The sequence below is a fragment of the Aythya ferina genome (assembly GCF_964211825.1).
Source record: "Aythya ferina genome assembly, chromosome: 1".
NCBI lineage: Eukaryota > Metazoa > Chordata > Aves > Anseriformes > Anatidae > Aythya > Aythya ferina.
The window spans coordinates 186,225,103-186,240,658 of NC_140296.1; the positions used below are offsets into that span (position 1 = coordinate 186,225,103).

General features: G+C 38.0%; 1 protein-coding gene across 4 annotated transcripts in view; it reads left to right on the top strand.

Annotated features, from left to right (window-relative positions):
* Positions 1-15,556, top strand: part of IL17REL (interleukin 17 receptor E like) — a 52,619-nt gene that overhangs the window by 11,103 nt on the left and 25,960 nt on the right. For 3 of the 4 annotated variants that reach the window (XM_084495081.1, XM_084495083.1, XM_084495082.1), the window contains exons 2-3: positions 8,986-9,013; positions 15,164-15,313. In XM_084495081.1, coding sequence (XP_084351207.1) covers positions 8,986-9,013; positions 15,164-15,313 — 178 coding nt within the window. The remainder of the gene's footprint in view (positions 1-8,985; positions 9,014-15,163; positions 15,314-15,556) is intronic. The other variant, XM_084495084.1, reaches the window with a different exon arrangement.

Here is a 15,556-nt window from a genome sequence, read left to right on the forward strand (position 1 = left end):
ATATGGTAAAAAGAAAACTTGTGTAGAGTTAGAGCAGCTTCAGGTTAAGGAGGATGTGGCTTCTCCTTGAGGTTTGGACTTGAACAGATAGAGTATAACAGCTGGAACATGCCCTTATTCTGCTTTTCTTTTCTAATGCTCCCATTCTGAAAGGGAAGCTAGTCTTGAGCTTTGCTAGTTTAATCTCCACTACCATGAAATCCCTTCCAGCCACCTGATACACTGGGGGACATGGTTGTCTCACAAGTGGATGTATGCTATCCCAAATAACTGTGGCATGAGGTAGGTGTAATTCCTGCTCTGTATGGGTCTTGAACTAGATACCAAGTCCCAAACATCCAGGTAGTTCTCAGGTCTGAAAGAGAGCTGCCTAATAAGCTTAGGTGCCTCTAGGGTTAGGTGGCAATTAATGGGGTATTATGGATCATGGTGTTTGGCTGAGGTAATTACAGCTTGCTTAAATGATGTTTCAGGCATGTAAAGCCTCTTTTAGATTTGGAACACAAAGCTGACTTAATCTCATTTTGCAAATGACTGCAGACCATGGCTTCATTTCACTACCAGTAGTAATGTAAAATCCACAAAGAGAAATTGACTTACTTGGAAATGGTGTTAGTGGCACTTTTCTCATGAGCAGAGTTTTTATAGGCAAAAAGTTTTTATAGGCAAAAAGTTTTTCCCACATTTGGATCTGATCCAAAGTTTATTCAAACGAGTGGAAAGATTTTAACTGACTTTCAAAGGTTTGGAGTTAAAACCAGTCTTCCACAGTCTGTGAATGTGAGGAGGATGACATTTATCATCTATAAAGGCCATAGTGTACTTCAGGGCAGTGTTCTGCTCCTGGAACTGACTCTAAGCACAAGAAAAATGAATAGCTGCCCAGAGCAAAATGGTGAGGGCCTCGCTGTGTATGCCAGAGCACGGGAAAGCCAGGCCTGCAACATATTGCTTCTTTTGCGGAGGAATAGTGCTGGGATGTATGAGAAGACAGTAAGTGGAATATAAAAAATGTTAAGGCCTTCCAAAAGAAATAGCCACTGCCTCCAGCAGCAGCAAGAGGGGCCAATCTAGCCCACGGGGTCCCTTAATAATTTTCAGTTCTTGCTCTTTTCCTTTTCTTTATTTTTTTTTCATTATTTTATTTCTTTTTCCTTTTCTGTGGAATCTCACTGCCCACTGGTTCCAGTGGCTGCAAGTCACAGTGATGTCTGTGTTGCTGAGGGATCTGTACTAAACTTTTCTTGTACCTTCTTCTGGGCAGCAGAGATCATTATACCATCCTAACTTCAAAGTACTGGTCACCAACAATTATCTGGAGAGGCTGTGGAACCTATGTCCTTTAGTTTTTCAACGACTGGTCAAATTCATGCCTAACTTGATCTAGTATTGGCCATAATACTGCTTCTAGTAGGAGGCTAAGCTTAGTGACCTTCAGAGACCTTTTCCACCCGAAATTTCCTTGATTCCATTTTATCGTCCTCTGTATGAGAACTCCAGTCATTCATTGAAATAACCATTAATGCTGTGTTAGAATGTCCCTGTCTCATTGTTAGACTGGAAGTGCTGATTTGGTAGATTAGTTTTCCTTTCAAGTAGCTGAGTGGTCTGAAATTTTTGACACTCTATGTATGCGATGGTGCTGATTTATACCAGCTGAGGGTATGGCATTCAAAGTGCATTTTAATTTTACTTTGTCTATTGTATGCAATTTTGTTTTGTTAACAACTTGTATTAATATTTTAGGAAACATGACATCAAAATGTTTGACTTTATTTATTTATTTATTTATTTAAAAAAATAAGAAGCTAGAGCATGCTGTTGCTCCAGGCAAATCCTGCTTCTAGTCCTGGAGTTGAAGCACACAATAGATCAGGCAGCTTTTATTTCAGACTGTCATAGCTCCCTTTGGTCCAATAATTTTAAAAGCAATTGGTTTGCGTGTAGGCCCTTTTAGTATCACAGCATTATTTTTATGTACAATTCACTTAAACAAAATACAAGGGGGGAACATTCTTCCCAGTTGTGAGACCTCAAAGCAATACCATTCTGACTGGACATTCACTTATTGGATGAATGCATGCCACTGCAAAGAGTTCCCAGAGATACAATTTCTGTGCTGCCAACTCTTTCACTTGTTCTGTCCTGCAGTAACGGTCAGGGGAAGTTATATTCCGCTTGCAGTCCAGTTAAAATATGGGGAAGTCTTGTTAAAATATAGGAACAAGGTTCTTCTGCATCAATACAATGCAGGAGGAAGTATATGCTGTCTTGAACACACAAATCTCTGTTACACCTGAATAGTAGAAGTTAAACAGACAAAAATCTAAGGAGCCTGAAGGTCTTGTGTTAGTCACATGCTCCTGCATTTCTGAAGTACTGGTAGGCTGTAAGGGAAATGCTGGCCTTCAGTTTTGACAAACAAGAAGTAGTGGGCTCATTGCCCATTTGTGTATACTAGTTAAAGGGCAAATGGTGCAGCATACAAAGATTGGTGAGATGCTATGTCTTAGATCCTTGTAAAGCCTTGACGAGGACTGTCCAGTATTCTTCAATAAACCCAATTATCTCTTCCTTGTTTGTTCATTGCCATCTCAATGTTTAATTGGAAGCATGTCAACATGATGTTAATGCAGGCAGAATTTAACTTGTGCTGTTGGACATGGAACAGCTCTTATCCAAAAGATGTGTGACTTCAATTAGCCCAGTTCTGAGGCTGAGCTCATTATTGCACTTCTCAGTTGTGCTTATCCTCTCAGATTCATCACTGCACCCATGTGATTGGAAGTTTTTTGTTCAGTTTGGTATGCTCGCAGAGAGAGTTGCTGCTCAGAGTCGGAGAACATGTAGTCATGACTCAGATGTTTTGTTTTTAGCATTCTGTAATAAAATCTGGCAACATCCAGGTGGTCTTGTAGAAACAGTAGTCAAAAATAATGCTTTACCTTAACTTCTAGTGCCTGTTTCTTTTCTGCATGTATAACAGTCCAATTGTTTTCTTAGCTGATTCCACTCTATGCCATTGATGTGTATCTGATTACAGTGTCAGTAGAAGCTGAAGAACCACCTTGTTTGCCAGAAAGATAGTTTTTCCTTGGCAATGAAAGTAATTACAGATGATGTCAAAACAATAGAGATGCGCCTTTTGCGAAAAGGTCTTTCAGGGACAGTGTATCAAAACTAACTATGAATCCTTAACAGTTCTAAGCGTTCATATTAAGCATGTTAATTCTTATAATTCCTCTAGTTCTCAGTAAATATCCTCACAATTTAATTCAATTTCCAAGTGTATTTTTTTGGCCTATTATTTTTCATTTCCACCCATTTCTAATAACATGTTTTCTAACATAAATACTTGACCTTGATGTTTTTAAGACTTTTTTTTTTTTTTTTTTTTTTTTGGGGATGGGAACTTTTATATTATCCCTGTGCTTTCTCTTACGGTAAGGGTGATATTTAAACATGACTTAAAATGAAATAAAATAGAATGTCCTCTGAGTCCTCTGAGGTTCCAGTTCTCACCAGCATCAAGGATATGTAAAATGCAAAGTCATTATCTCCTTTGTGTATGAAAATAGCTCTGTGAAAATCTAAAGCATATTAAGTTGTTTCCATTTGTGAAGTTTTCCCCAGATTACTTCTGTATCTGAAAGTCTTTGTAAGAAATTATGGTAATGTGTTGGAAGTCTGAGGAGTTCATGACACAGCTCTGTTTCTATCCAAATTTCTCAGGCTTCATGGATACACAGTACTTTGGCTGTGACTGTCCACCTCTCAAAGACCTTATCTTTATGGAGGTGACAGATCATCTTTGTCTGGTTTTTCACTAAAGGCCATGAGAAAACATTTGGGACTCTTAAAGCCCAGAACATCTGTAGGATTGTCCTTCCACAAATTGAGTGGGGTAAGCTGATGGACAAAAGCTGATACTGGATTACTTACATGGAAACAGGTCAGCAGCTTTCTGTCAGTATTTCAGGATGGCTACTGATATAACCATATGGTTGTGGTGCTCCTGGTTGACACAAAGAGCTACTTTATAAGGCACCAAATAAACCCTCATGGCCCTCATGGAAACTGTCTTCAGAACTGTACAATGGCTCTGGCCACCCCATTAGGGGAATTGAGTGTAATAGGACGGATAATAGATAGGATAGGATAGAAATAGAGTAGAGTAGAGTAGAGTAGAGCAGAGCAGAGCAGAGCAGAGCAGAGCAGAGCAGTTGGAAGGGACCTTCTAAGGTCATTGGGTCCAACTGCCTGGAATCAGGAAATACATGTTAAAATAGAAACAAATGGTGAGGAGGAGGATGGTAAGAAGGAAAGGCTATTTTATTACAATAAAATAATACAATAAATAAGAAAAAAAAAGAGAGAGAGAATAAAATAGTTTGGCTCTTGCAAAACAAAATCTGAGACAAGATGTATTACTGGTTGTGGATCAATGGGAAGTAAATTCCAGGTTAGAAAGCATCTGTTTAAGTGAAAAGGTAATAAACACAATCAGAAGTCAATAAAAACTAACCATTATTACATTTGCCTTTGAAAATAAAAGTTTTGTTGTTGTTAGAGAACAGGGCTTCCAGAAAAGCTTTGGCATTGGAGCAGTACACACAAAAGCCCGTCTTATTTTAAAATGTTTTTGAAAGGTATAGGTGATGTGGCACCTGCAGTTTTCAGGGGACTAGGCCCAATGATCTGAGAGATCCCTTCTAATTCCATGTAGAATAAGATGAATTTGTGCAGAGTATCCCCTCTTGACAGGAAATAATAATAATAATAAACAACTTGACTAGATTTGTCATCTTTATCAGCCTTTTGGCTACTATTTGGGCATTGGTTCTTGCAGACCACACTACATTAAGACAGCTCACTCACTGTGTTGTAAGATGACATACAGCCTCTTGCTTGCTTTTAATGGTGATCAAGGAACACAAGTTGCTGGAATAGAGGGAAACTTCAGAATATGGTCATGTTCTATTTTCTCAGCCCTCTCCGACAATTTGGCTTTAGATAGTAGTGTAGGTAATAGCTTTTTCTGCTGAGGATATCTCAAAAGGGGGAAATTTTTTTCACTTTACATTCACTGACATTAGTGTAGGTATTTTGAATGAATGAATGCTGAGTATCTGTTGTCAACATGGCCCCAAATTATGATCAAAATATATTTTAAGGCATTTTAAGGGATATTACTACTCCTTACAGAATGAACCTATGAACAAGGTACAACACAGCTGGCAGGCAGACTGTGAAATCAAATTTGCCTCAAACTCTTTCCTGGGTTGACAGAACATTCAGGGAATAATTTTCACAATACTGCTTTTGCTTCAATGCCTGGAGGAATAAGAGAAAATGGAAAGTAGGTCTAATCTTTGTTTCTTTCCCTCAGCAATTTAATTTCATGAAAATACCCCCCATGCCCCCAAATCCTGGTCTTCCTCTGTTGGTCTCACTTTCTTCTCTACAGTCTTTAAACAACACAATGTGATATTACAATTGACTTAGATTGAGAAGTTGCTGTGCTAGCTAAAAAGTTGGCACCACACCTTCTATTCAGAATGCTGCACGTTGGTGGTGTCTGTTCAGATAACCTCTGGCTACAGTTGAGTAATACCACAAATGGGGAAAACCCTAGAGAAATAGGAAAATCCCTAACTGTTTGTACATTGTGTAAGTATATTTTGCTTAGGCTCATTGCCAAAGCAGATATGAATCAAAGATGCTCTCTGTATTGAACTAAAATGTACTATCATGTTCAGGATCTCATTTTTGCATGAAAAAACACCCACAGCATTTGTGAAAGGGGAAGAAAATTTCCATTCTGGGTTTAGTGTGTTATGTTTTTCTATTGCATTCATCACTGAAAATTCCTGGAAACAAAAGATATAGAAAGTGGGAGAGGAACTTGTTTAATTTATTTGAGTTCTTCTTTGAGACAAATGGTCTGGTTTGACTATTTTGCAAAATGACTATAAAAGAGAAAAAAAAACAAAACACTATGGTATTGTACAATAAAAAGAAATCACTTATAAAAAAAAAAGGAATTGTGCTGTGACCAAATGCTTGCTGTAACTGGCAAGTGTTTGTGCAAATGCTTGATTATTTATGTAAACCTTCCCAACAACTCCTCACCCCGAAAAAACTTAAGTGCCCAAGATCCATTAAATGTTTCCCTATCAGAATCAAAATCAGTGCTGGATATGTTTATTTTATTTTTTTTAAATTTTTTTAATTTTTTTTGAGAAGATGTGAAAATAAACACTGGATGTTACTGTGTGATCAGAGACCAAGACTGATATGAGCAGTAGTGAAAAACGAGAATTAATTTGGACATACTAGAAGATATAGGAGGTTTTCTTGAACATCCTATGGCCTCACAGAAACTGGTGGTTTGTTTTCTTGTCTGCAACTTAATTGATTTACATATGATTTGCATTTTTAAGGTCAGATCTTACACAGGGGATCTGAAACATTGGTCTTCTTTAAGTGAAGGTTGGATCTTCCAAGTTTTTTGAGATTTATATTGTTTACTGCTATGGAATCTTGATTTTTATCTAATACATTTTTATGATGGTAACCAGAAAGAAGGGTTAAAGAGAAAGTAATAGCCAACTATTTCAAAGACAATCTAAGAAATTTTGACTGGCAATTGGGAACTCTCTCAAACCACCTGACTAGAATATTTTCAATAGTCTGGCTGTAAAATGGCAAATTAAAAATATGGAAGTAATTTGCTAAATTATCAACCTCATGAGAGATTAATTCCTTCCAGTGAGCAGTGGCTCAGCAATTAGCTGATCCATTAGTTAGGTTTTCTTACTAAGAAAGCTAGCTCCCTAACTCACTCACTCACTGAATTCTTTTGCATTCAGTTTGTGTGTTTGTCTATTCCATTCCCTAAGGCCACTGAGGACCTCAAGTAAAAGGCACTGAATTCAGATTGTCCTTCTGCATACTTGTGCAGGGTCTGGTTAGAAATAACTCACAATTAGATCTTTGAAACTGCAGTTAAAATTCCAGTGGAGTTTTATATGAGCTGGCATGTTCCACTTTTATTGGATTAGTGTTGAACTGAGTTAGTCAGAAAGCTATAGTCTTCCTTCTACTGATGAATCTGCATCAGAAAAATTAGCAAACTACAAATGAAGCTTTTCTTCAGAAATAATATATAAATGACAAATATTTCTATGAGCTCATTGCAACAGAAATGAGGTCACATCAGTTAAATTTTTCAGCCCTTCAGGGAGAAATGAGGATTCTATGAAACCATTGAAACAGAAATACCGTTTTAGAACTGTTATGTAAAGAAGTTTGATTTTCTTTAGATTCCCTTCTTTGAGTGTAGATGTAATGTTGTATAGAAGCAGCCAAATAATATTTTTAAGAATATCACAGATAGTTTTTGTAATTTGCAGTTTATAAAAATATGTTCCACCTCTGTCTTATTATAAAAAGTGACCATATTTTATGCCTCTACAACTTTTATGGGTCATAGTGACAAACTGCCAATTATAAAAGATGATAACCTACTCCCAGAAGAGATTATTAAATATAAAAGTTCCAAATGAGCAAATGAATAGAAGAGAATGATAACTAATACAGGTTAGATACTGGCCAGTGGTGTTCTAAGGGCTTTCTTTGAAAACAAACTTATTTAGCTAAAAACTCAAATGCAGCCATGAAGGATAGAAGTTTACGTGAAGTGTGCACATTTCAGCTAACCCAGGGTAAGATCATACACATGTGCAGCTGTAATTTCACACCTTCAGAAATAATATGATTTTGCTCTACAGCTGTGTTTATGGGGAGGACAAAACTACCTGTGGATGATGGCCACGTGGAAGACAAAGCAATAGTTATTTTTATGTCATGCTACTACTTACCCAGGCTGCCAACTCTTGTATTTTACTACAACTTGAGAACTTCCCAATGTCCACTAAGAGACTTTTGCTGACTCTAAAACTCGCAGGCTGTTGGCTTATTGACAAGGTTGTGAAATGCTTTAAGAGGACTGAGAGCTTCCTGTCCATTTGAGAGCAGAGGAGTCAAAGTGGTACCTGCTCCTTTTGTGGGTGTGGCAAATGCATCTCTGTGAATGAGACACTGATTTTTAAAGGAAAGTAATGGGGAATATACTTTATGCCATATAGTAAGGAACACCAGTGTAAGTGTTATGTCAGATGCTTGAATGTCAGAACAGGAGAAAAAAATATTTGTTTAGTTATAGCCTGTATTTAGCACTTAATGCAGAGTATTCAGAATAAGATTTGCTATTTTTATATTCTATAAAATTTTAGTTCGTGGTTGAGTTTTTATTTTACTGGGAATGGTCATAGTTCGTCAGAAAGATAGCTGGAAAACTGTTCAAATCTCAGTTTCAGCTCACTTTGCCTCTTACAAAAACACTTGCCCACTTGAACATGGGAAGCACTGTGCCTGAGTAATTTCATTTTCAGGATCCTGAGCCAGATAGTTCTCAGAAATAAAATGACAACTCTTATTCCTTAAATTCATTTGCAGTTGCCATAATAATTCTTTCTATTGGCCTAGTGTGATCTTCTAAGACTTGTCTAACATTCAGAAGAGCTATAGATATCTTCCATTAAACAATCACTTAGCTTCTTTGCCTTGTTGTGAAAAAAAAAAAAAAAAGTCAGTGTAAATGGAAGTGCATGATAAAATTATATCTTTATTTGATAGAACCTGAGACTTGTTATAACAGTTACACCTTGGTTGAAAATAAATGAAAATAAGATTAATACTGATCTTGTGTCCCTAAACTTATCAGGCCATCATATGGGGTAGTAGCATGCATTTTTACTGTATTTGTAAATCTTTTTTCATTTCAGAAGTGATTTCTCTTATGGTCTATAAATATGCTTACTTGTTTAAGGTATGTTTATATTTGTTTATAATTATTAAGTAATGTTTATTTTTTTAATTTCCTCAGAACAGCTTTTGTAATACTTTTGTTTCTGTTTGCAGGGGGTTCATTGTAAAAGCAAACCTTCCAGTGAGTATACATCATTCACTTTTTACTACATTTGTTTTCTGAAAATAAAGATAATTTATTGCTAATAATAAGTCTGCTTTCCTGGTCATGTCACATCACTGTGCCATTTGACAGGGTATTTCCTACAAGTTTCCTTGTACAAAACACTGGAAATTGGTAGGCTGCAGTAAATAATAGGTTAATAATTGTGCATCATTGCTTTGTATTTTTCCTTACCATAGCTTTGATAAGGAAAATTTGGGAGATTTTGCTTTGACATTTCACTCACATGTTTTCATTGCTTCTACTTATTATGTTTGGCTACAGTAATAATGTAGGCTCTTGAATTTCCTAAACTGTGGAGCCTCCATCAATCACTCTTCCAGTGTCCATATTTGCTTGACAAGGAAGTATGAGGCAGGTGCCTTACAGACTGTTGCCTTTTAGAGGACAGTTGTACCTGGAGTCCCAGCTCAGAGTGTTGCTTATCTCCACCAAGCCTTTCCTGGATCCACATGGCAGAGCGTCCACAGAAAGGGAGAAGTGCTGGCACTGAATTGCAAGCGAGTGAGATTCTAATGCTGTGGGGTGGAACAGTGAGTTGGATATCAGCTGTCCTGAGCCTTACTCCAAAAGCATGATGTTGTGGAACATGTACTGTTGAGGTGGAGAGAAAGAACGTGGCTCTGAAAGGGATGCAGTCAAAAGTCCCACATGGAAAAGTCATTAGCTTTCTACTGGTAAGCAGAGTGAACCATCAGTGGCTGGTTCCAGGACTGCGAATGAGTATTATTTGGATCAGACAGGTGAGCTGCTAGTTACACAAACTGCATGGAAGAGAAGAAGAGAGAAACAGGGGTATTGATCTTTACTCCGCCAAGCTGAAGCATGTCTTCATACCTTTGGGCAGCACAGGCTGAGGAAACCTAACCCTTCAACCATGGCCTGAAAGGGAAGGACACTTGCAATACTGTTGGTTATGAGTTAAAATCATTGCTAGGTATTACACAAATGCAGATCTAGATAATGGGGACTTACTACTGGTACCACAAGGTGCTGATTCATTCCACCTATCCTAAGACAAGGTGAATTACGTGCTGGGATGGAAGTGAGAGGGGTTCTCCCTCTATCTGACTGCCAAAGGTTCTTAGGTGATGCACATAAACTTAAACTAGATATTTAACTCCTAGCTGGATATAGACTTTAGGCACTTAAGAATCTGTAAACTGAAGATCCTTATCTTGCAATATGATGTACATGAGGCAGGGCTGGTTGTAGGTTTTCAGTGCTGCCTGAAAATGACTTATCAGCTATCTTTAATACAAGTAACATGTAGGATGACTCAGCCTTACAAGAGTGATGAAAAAAAAACATTTTTTTTTAGTTTTTATCCTAGTTCACTTGTGCAACAATAGGTGTGTACTAATTTCCATACTTCCTTTTCTACAGTCATGCATTTTGTTTATTTTTTGACGCAAAATTACCTCAAAAGACCTTAACCATGTAATAAAACATCCTTCCAGTAGTCAATGCTTTTAGCTGCACCAAAAAGATGACTTTATTCTGCAGAATGTGCAGCTATCAGCTCTCTAGCTTTTGACAATGGAGCTTTGACTGCCTTTTCCCTCCCATTTTCCCAAAGTATTAGTAGTACGTAATGGCTACTGTAGTGTTTGAAATTAGCTGTACTTTATCAAGACCCGCTGATTTAAGAATCACTCAGAAAATATATTTGGCACAGTATAACACCATGTCATTCACTATCCTTGCAAGTTTGAAATGCTTTCTGGATGCACAACTTTAAAACTCTTTGAATTTACTGTGCATTGAAATCTATTGTAAAAGAGAGGCTGCATTTTAATTTGTTTCATAATGTGCAAGTAATTTTAAGTTGCAAATGTTGGTATTTGTTAACTGAAGTGCACAGTGTGGTTATCTTAGGACAGTATATCTAGTTTGTTTATGAAGATGGTTAAATCATCATAATGCACAGATGCAGCAGATAACGTGGTAAATCATATGCAAATAGGTTTAAAATGCTACTGCAATTTATACTCATGGAATGATGCCCCAGTGAAGCAATTTTAGTGCACAGTAGATATTCTAACAGATTTAGCACTGTCACTATCCTAAGTAGTTCAGATTCTTACAATTCTTGTAGGGTACAAATACCAGAAAAAAAAAAAAAGAAAAAAAAAAAAAGTTAGGAGTTTCTAATGGGAGTTGCCCTGGGCCTGTTATTAATGGGGTTTCACTGCATTTTTTTTCCTGTTCTCCAATTTCATCTTCTTTCCTGAGGCTTCAAATTATCCATCTAATCATTTCTATTGCGTATTCATTGCTCAGCTCTGGCTTCTATTATACAAGGATACACAAGGTGTGTTTTGCTGTCGTGACAGTTCTGGGTTGATTGCTGCATCATCAGATAAAAAAATAATCTGCTGTGGTTAAGCTGATGGCAAAAGTACAAGGAAAGTGTCTACATGCTGAATAATAATACTTGGCTTCTTTATGCCTGGGTTTATATGTGTCCATAATTAAGGATTCTTTTATTACAGCAACAATCCCTCTCTCATGTAGGGCTAATTACAGTTATAATTCACAAACATAAAATTTAGGCAAGATTTACTCAGCAGATGGTTTGTGTAGCAAGATACACCTTTATGTCTACTGAGGTGTAGATCAAACTGCTTGTGAGAAAAAGAAGGAGGTGCGTGCTCCAGAGGAAACTATTTAAAGGGGGTGGGAAAGTGAAGGGATATTATAAGGTATTAATGGAAGTTTACTGAAGAAATAGTCAGAAATGAGTCTTCTTTTGTGATTCCAGAAGTGTCTGTGATGTTTTAGAGAAGGGAAATTATTTTCTGTAAACTCTTCCTTGTATTATGTATTAACTGAGATCCAAACTAATATGTCCATGCATGATCTGACCCATTTAAATTATTATTAATGAATTTTGGAGCATCTTTTGCAATTCTCAGATGTATCCTAAAATTAATGGAAAGAAATTCCAAAGTGAAAGAGTCTTTTCATTTCATCCAGTGTATTACTTATTTGTTCTTGGTTTGAAGGTAAAAATCATGACCTAGAAAAAAATGTCCCTGCTTACAGTCAGGCACCTGTCCCTAAAAGTTTGTGCTCCTGTACAGGTTAATATACTTTTAATCTTTACATTTATAGCACTTTCCTTCATGCTTGAAGGGATAAGTAAGGATGTGTTTTATCGCTCCATCCTACTGTCCATGCATCCTTTCCTTTGGGAGAACTGTGAATGCATCTTCTATGTGAGTCAATGGGCATCTGTGTTTGACAATAATTCTTGTCTAGATGTTGAGGGATGCACCCTTTCCTCATGATTTGAGGTAGGAGTGTTTGAATGCAAAGAAACAGTCTCAAGTTGTATGACAGGGGGCGTTGGACATTAGGAAGAGTATCTACATGGAGATGGTGGTCAAACATTGAAATGGGCTGCCAAAAGTAGTGCTAGAATCCTGATCTCTGGAGGTATTCAAGAGACAGGTGGGCATAACACTAAGGGACATAGTTTAGTGATCGGACTTAGTAGGTGTGGTGGTTTTACTCAGGTGGGCAGCCAAGCTCCACCACAACCTCTCTCCCACTCCTCCTCCTCAAAGGGAAAGAGAGAGAAAATACAACAAAAAGGGCTCAAGGGTTGAGATAAGGGCAGGGAGATCACTCAACAATTATCGTGATGGGCAAAGCAGACTCAGTAGGAAGATTAATAAAATGTATTGCCTATTAGGAAGCTAGAGAAGTGAGAAACAAAGAAAACAAACTAAAACACCTTCTCCTCATCCACCTTCTTCCACGTCCTCCCCTGCGTGGTGCAGAGGAATGGGGAATGGGGGCTGCAGTCAGTCCCTAATGCTTTTCCTCTGCTGCTCATTCACAGTCACTCTCTGCCTCTGCTCCATGTGGGGTCCCTCCCATGGGATGCCATCCTTCCCAAACTGATCCTGTGGGGGCTGCCCACAGGCAGCAGCTCTTCAAGAACTGCTCCAACATGGGTCCCCCGGCAGCTCCCCCAGATGCCCTGCTCCTGCGTGGGCTCCTCTCCATGGGCTTCAGCTCTGGCCCGGGGCCTGCTCCTGCGGGGGCTTTCCATGGGGTGCAGCCTCCTCCAGGCCACATCCACCTGCTCCACCAGGGGCTCCTCCACGGGCTGCAGCGTGGAGATCTGCTCCATGTGGGACCCATGGGCTGCAGGGGGACAGCCTGCTCCACCAGGGGCCTCTCCACAGGATGCAGAGGAACTTTTGCTCTGTGTCTGGAGCACCTCCTGCCCTCCTTCTGCACTGACCTTGGTGTCTGCAGGGCTAGTTCTTACTCCTTGCTGTCCCAGCTGCTGTTGCCCAGCAGTTCTTTTCCCTTTCTAAAATCTGTTCTCACAGAGGCTCAACCAACATCTTTTATTGGCTTCTCTCTGGCCAGCAGCGGGTCCCTTTGGGGACAGCTGGAACTGGTTGTTTTCTGACATGGGGCACCTTCTGGATTCTTCTTACAGAACCCACCCCTGTAGTCCCCACACTACCAAACTCTTGCCACTTAAACCCACTACAGTAGGTCAGGTTGGTGGTTGGACTTTGTGACCTTGAAGGTCATTTCCAACCTAGATGATTCTGTGATTCTATGTTATCTTGTATTTTATGGTAAACACAGTATCATGCCATTCTGGTTTCATACTAGCTCTTCATAATAGTTGAGCACTTTCTAGGAGTATGTTAAACAGTATGACTAATAAGGTCAAATGTCTTTTTCTTTTTTTTTTTTTGCCTTTTTTCTTTTTCTTTTTTTTTTCTTTTTCTTTTTTCTTTTTCTTTTTCTTTTTCTTTTTTCTTTTTCTTTTTCTTTTTCTTTTTTCTTTTTTCTTTTTTTTTCTTTTTTCTTTTTTCTTTTTTCATTTGTTTTTTCTTCATTCTTTTTTCTTTGTTTTTTCTTTTTTTCTTTTTGTTCTTCCAGCCTCTCCCCAGGGGGAGGAGAATGGGAAGTGAAATACTTGTTTTTACTTAGGTGTCTTTTAACTTTCATGCTATGTACTGAAGTTAATAGGGTAGGAAGTATTTCAAAGAAACTGCTGTCACATTGTTGCAGCTAAAGTGAGGCGTTCTGCATTGTAAAACACACAGCCAAGGGACAAAACCCAATTCCCTGGCTATTCATTAAGACACTCTCTTCAACTCTACTTTTGGGACTACAGACAATGTATATGAGATCGATAAGCCTAAGAAATGCATTGGGGCTTAAATCCACTGTGTTAACATAAATTCATAAATGAATGGAATAAATTCATAAACAATTTCTTTGCAGAGCAGCCTGAGAAGTAGAAAGAGTTGAAATATGGCTAACTGATGAGATCTGGAGCCTTAAGACTTTTGTTTTTTCTTTTGCATTAGTCTACAGAAATCAGCTGTATGAACCCATGTCCCAAGCTTTTGAGCATGACTAAATTGGCATAGGAAAATAAGATGATAATCAGTAGTTCTGTTCAGAAGTTCTGTTTACACCTTAAATAAGGCCTGGATAATATATATATATACATACACATATACTATATAAATATATATAAATCTCTTGCTGTGCCTGTCTAAAGGGGAAAACAATTCCATTGGTGTGAGTGATTTTTCCATGACTAGGAATGCAATGGTGCCCTCTTGTGTGAAAATTATATTTTAACAGCATCTGAAACCATCAGGCAATCCCTCCTAAAATTGAAAATTGCCTATGAGAGTGCTCACAATATGCAGTTTTTTTTTTTTTTATTAAAAAAAAAAACAAAAACAAACAACTTAAATTATTAGTCTAGTCATGATCTAACAGATCTGATTACTTAGAAACAGTATTAATCTAGCTACACTCTAGACTTAAAGTATGATTCCTTCCTGTTTTGGGTTAACACTTCCCTAAACCAGGAAATTTATTATGAAACCCCATCTGTAATGTAGTTCTTTCCCACTGCATTGCTAGAGAAGTCAAGCAGCTATGTACTTGCTCTGGTCCCTTGATATCTTTGGTAAAGTGCTGGCTTTGCTGAAGTCAATGGTGACTTTCCTACTGATTCCAGTAGAGCTGGAGCTTAACTTTGGTGTTTTCTGCCACTGAAATATCCTGTACACAATGAGATTTCTCTGTCTTTGTGTTTTACATTTGCAGGTGACATTTTTAACAGCTTCTGCCATGCTGCTCCTACATCTTTATCTTCTACGATACTGAAAAGCATGAAGATCTCAACAGTGATTAAATGTGTCCAAGGAAGCCCGTGCTCTCTTCATTTAAACATTAAAGGATCTCTGAGTCTGGATGGTAGGAAGCAGATTTGCTACTGAATCATTCCTGCTTACTTTTTGCTTATAGCTTTTCAGCCAAATTTTGTTCCACAGTGTAATACTTGTGTCCAAGGTGTTTTCATGTAGTTGTGTCAGAAAGATTTTTTGTGTAACTGTTTAACTACAAACCAGGATAAAGGTCATGAATTTCCCAAGGGAATGAGAACTGAGATGAATTCAATGCAACTAATTTTTACTTCTAACATACTGTACTTATCCT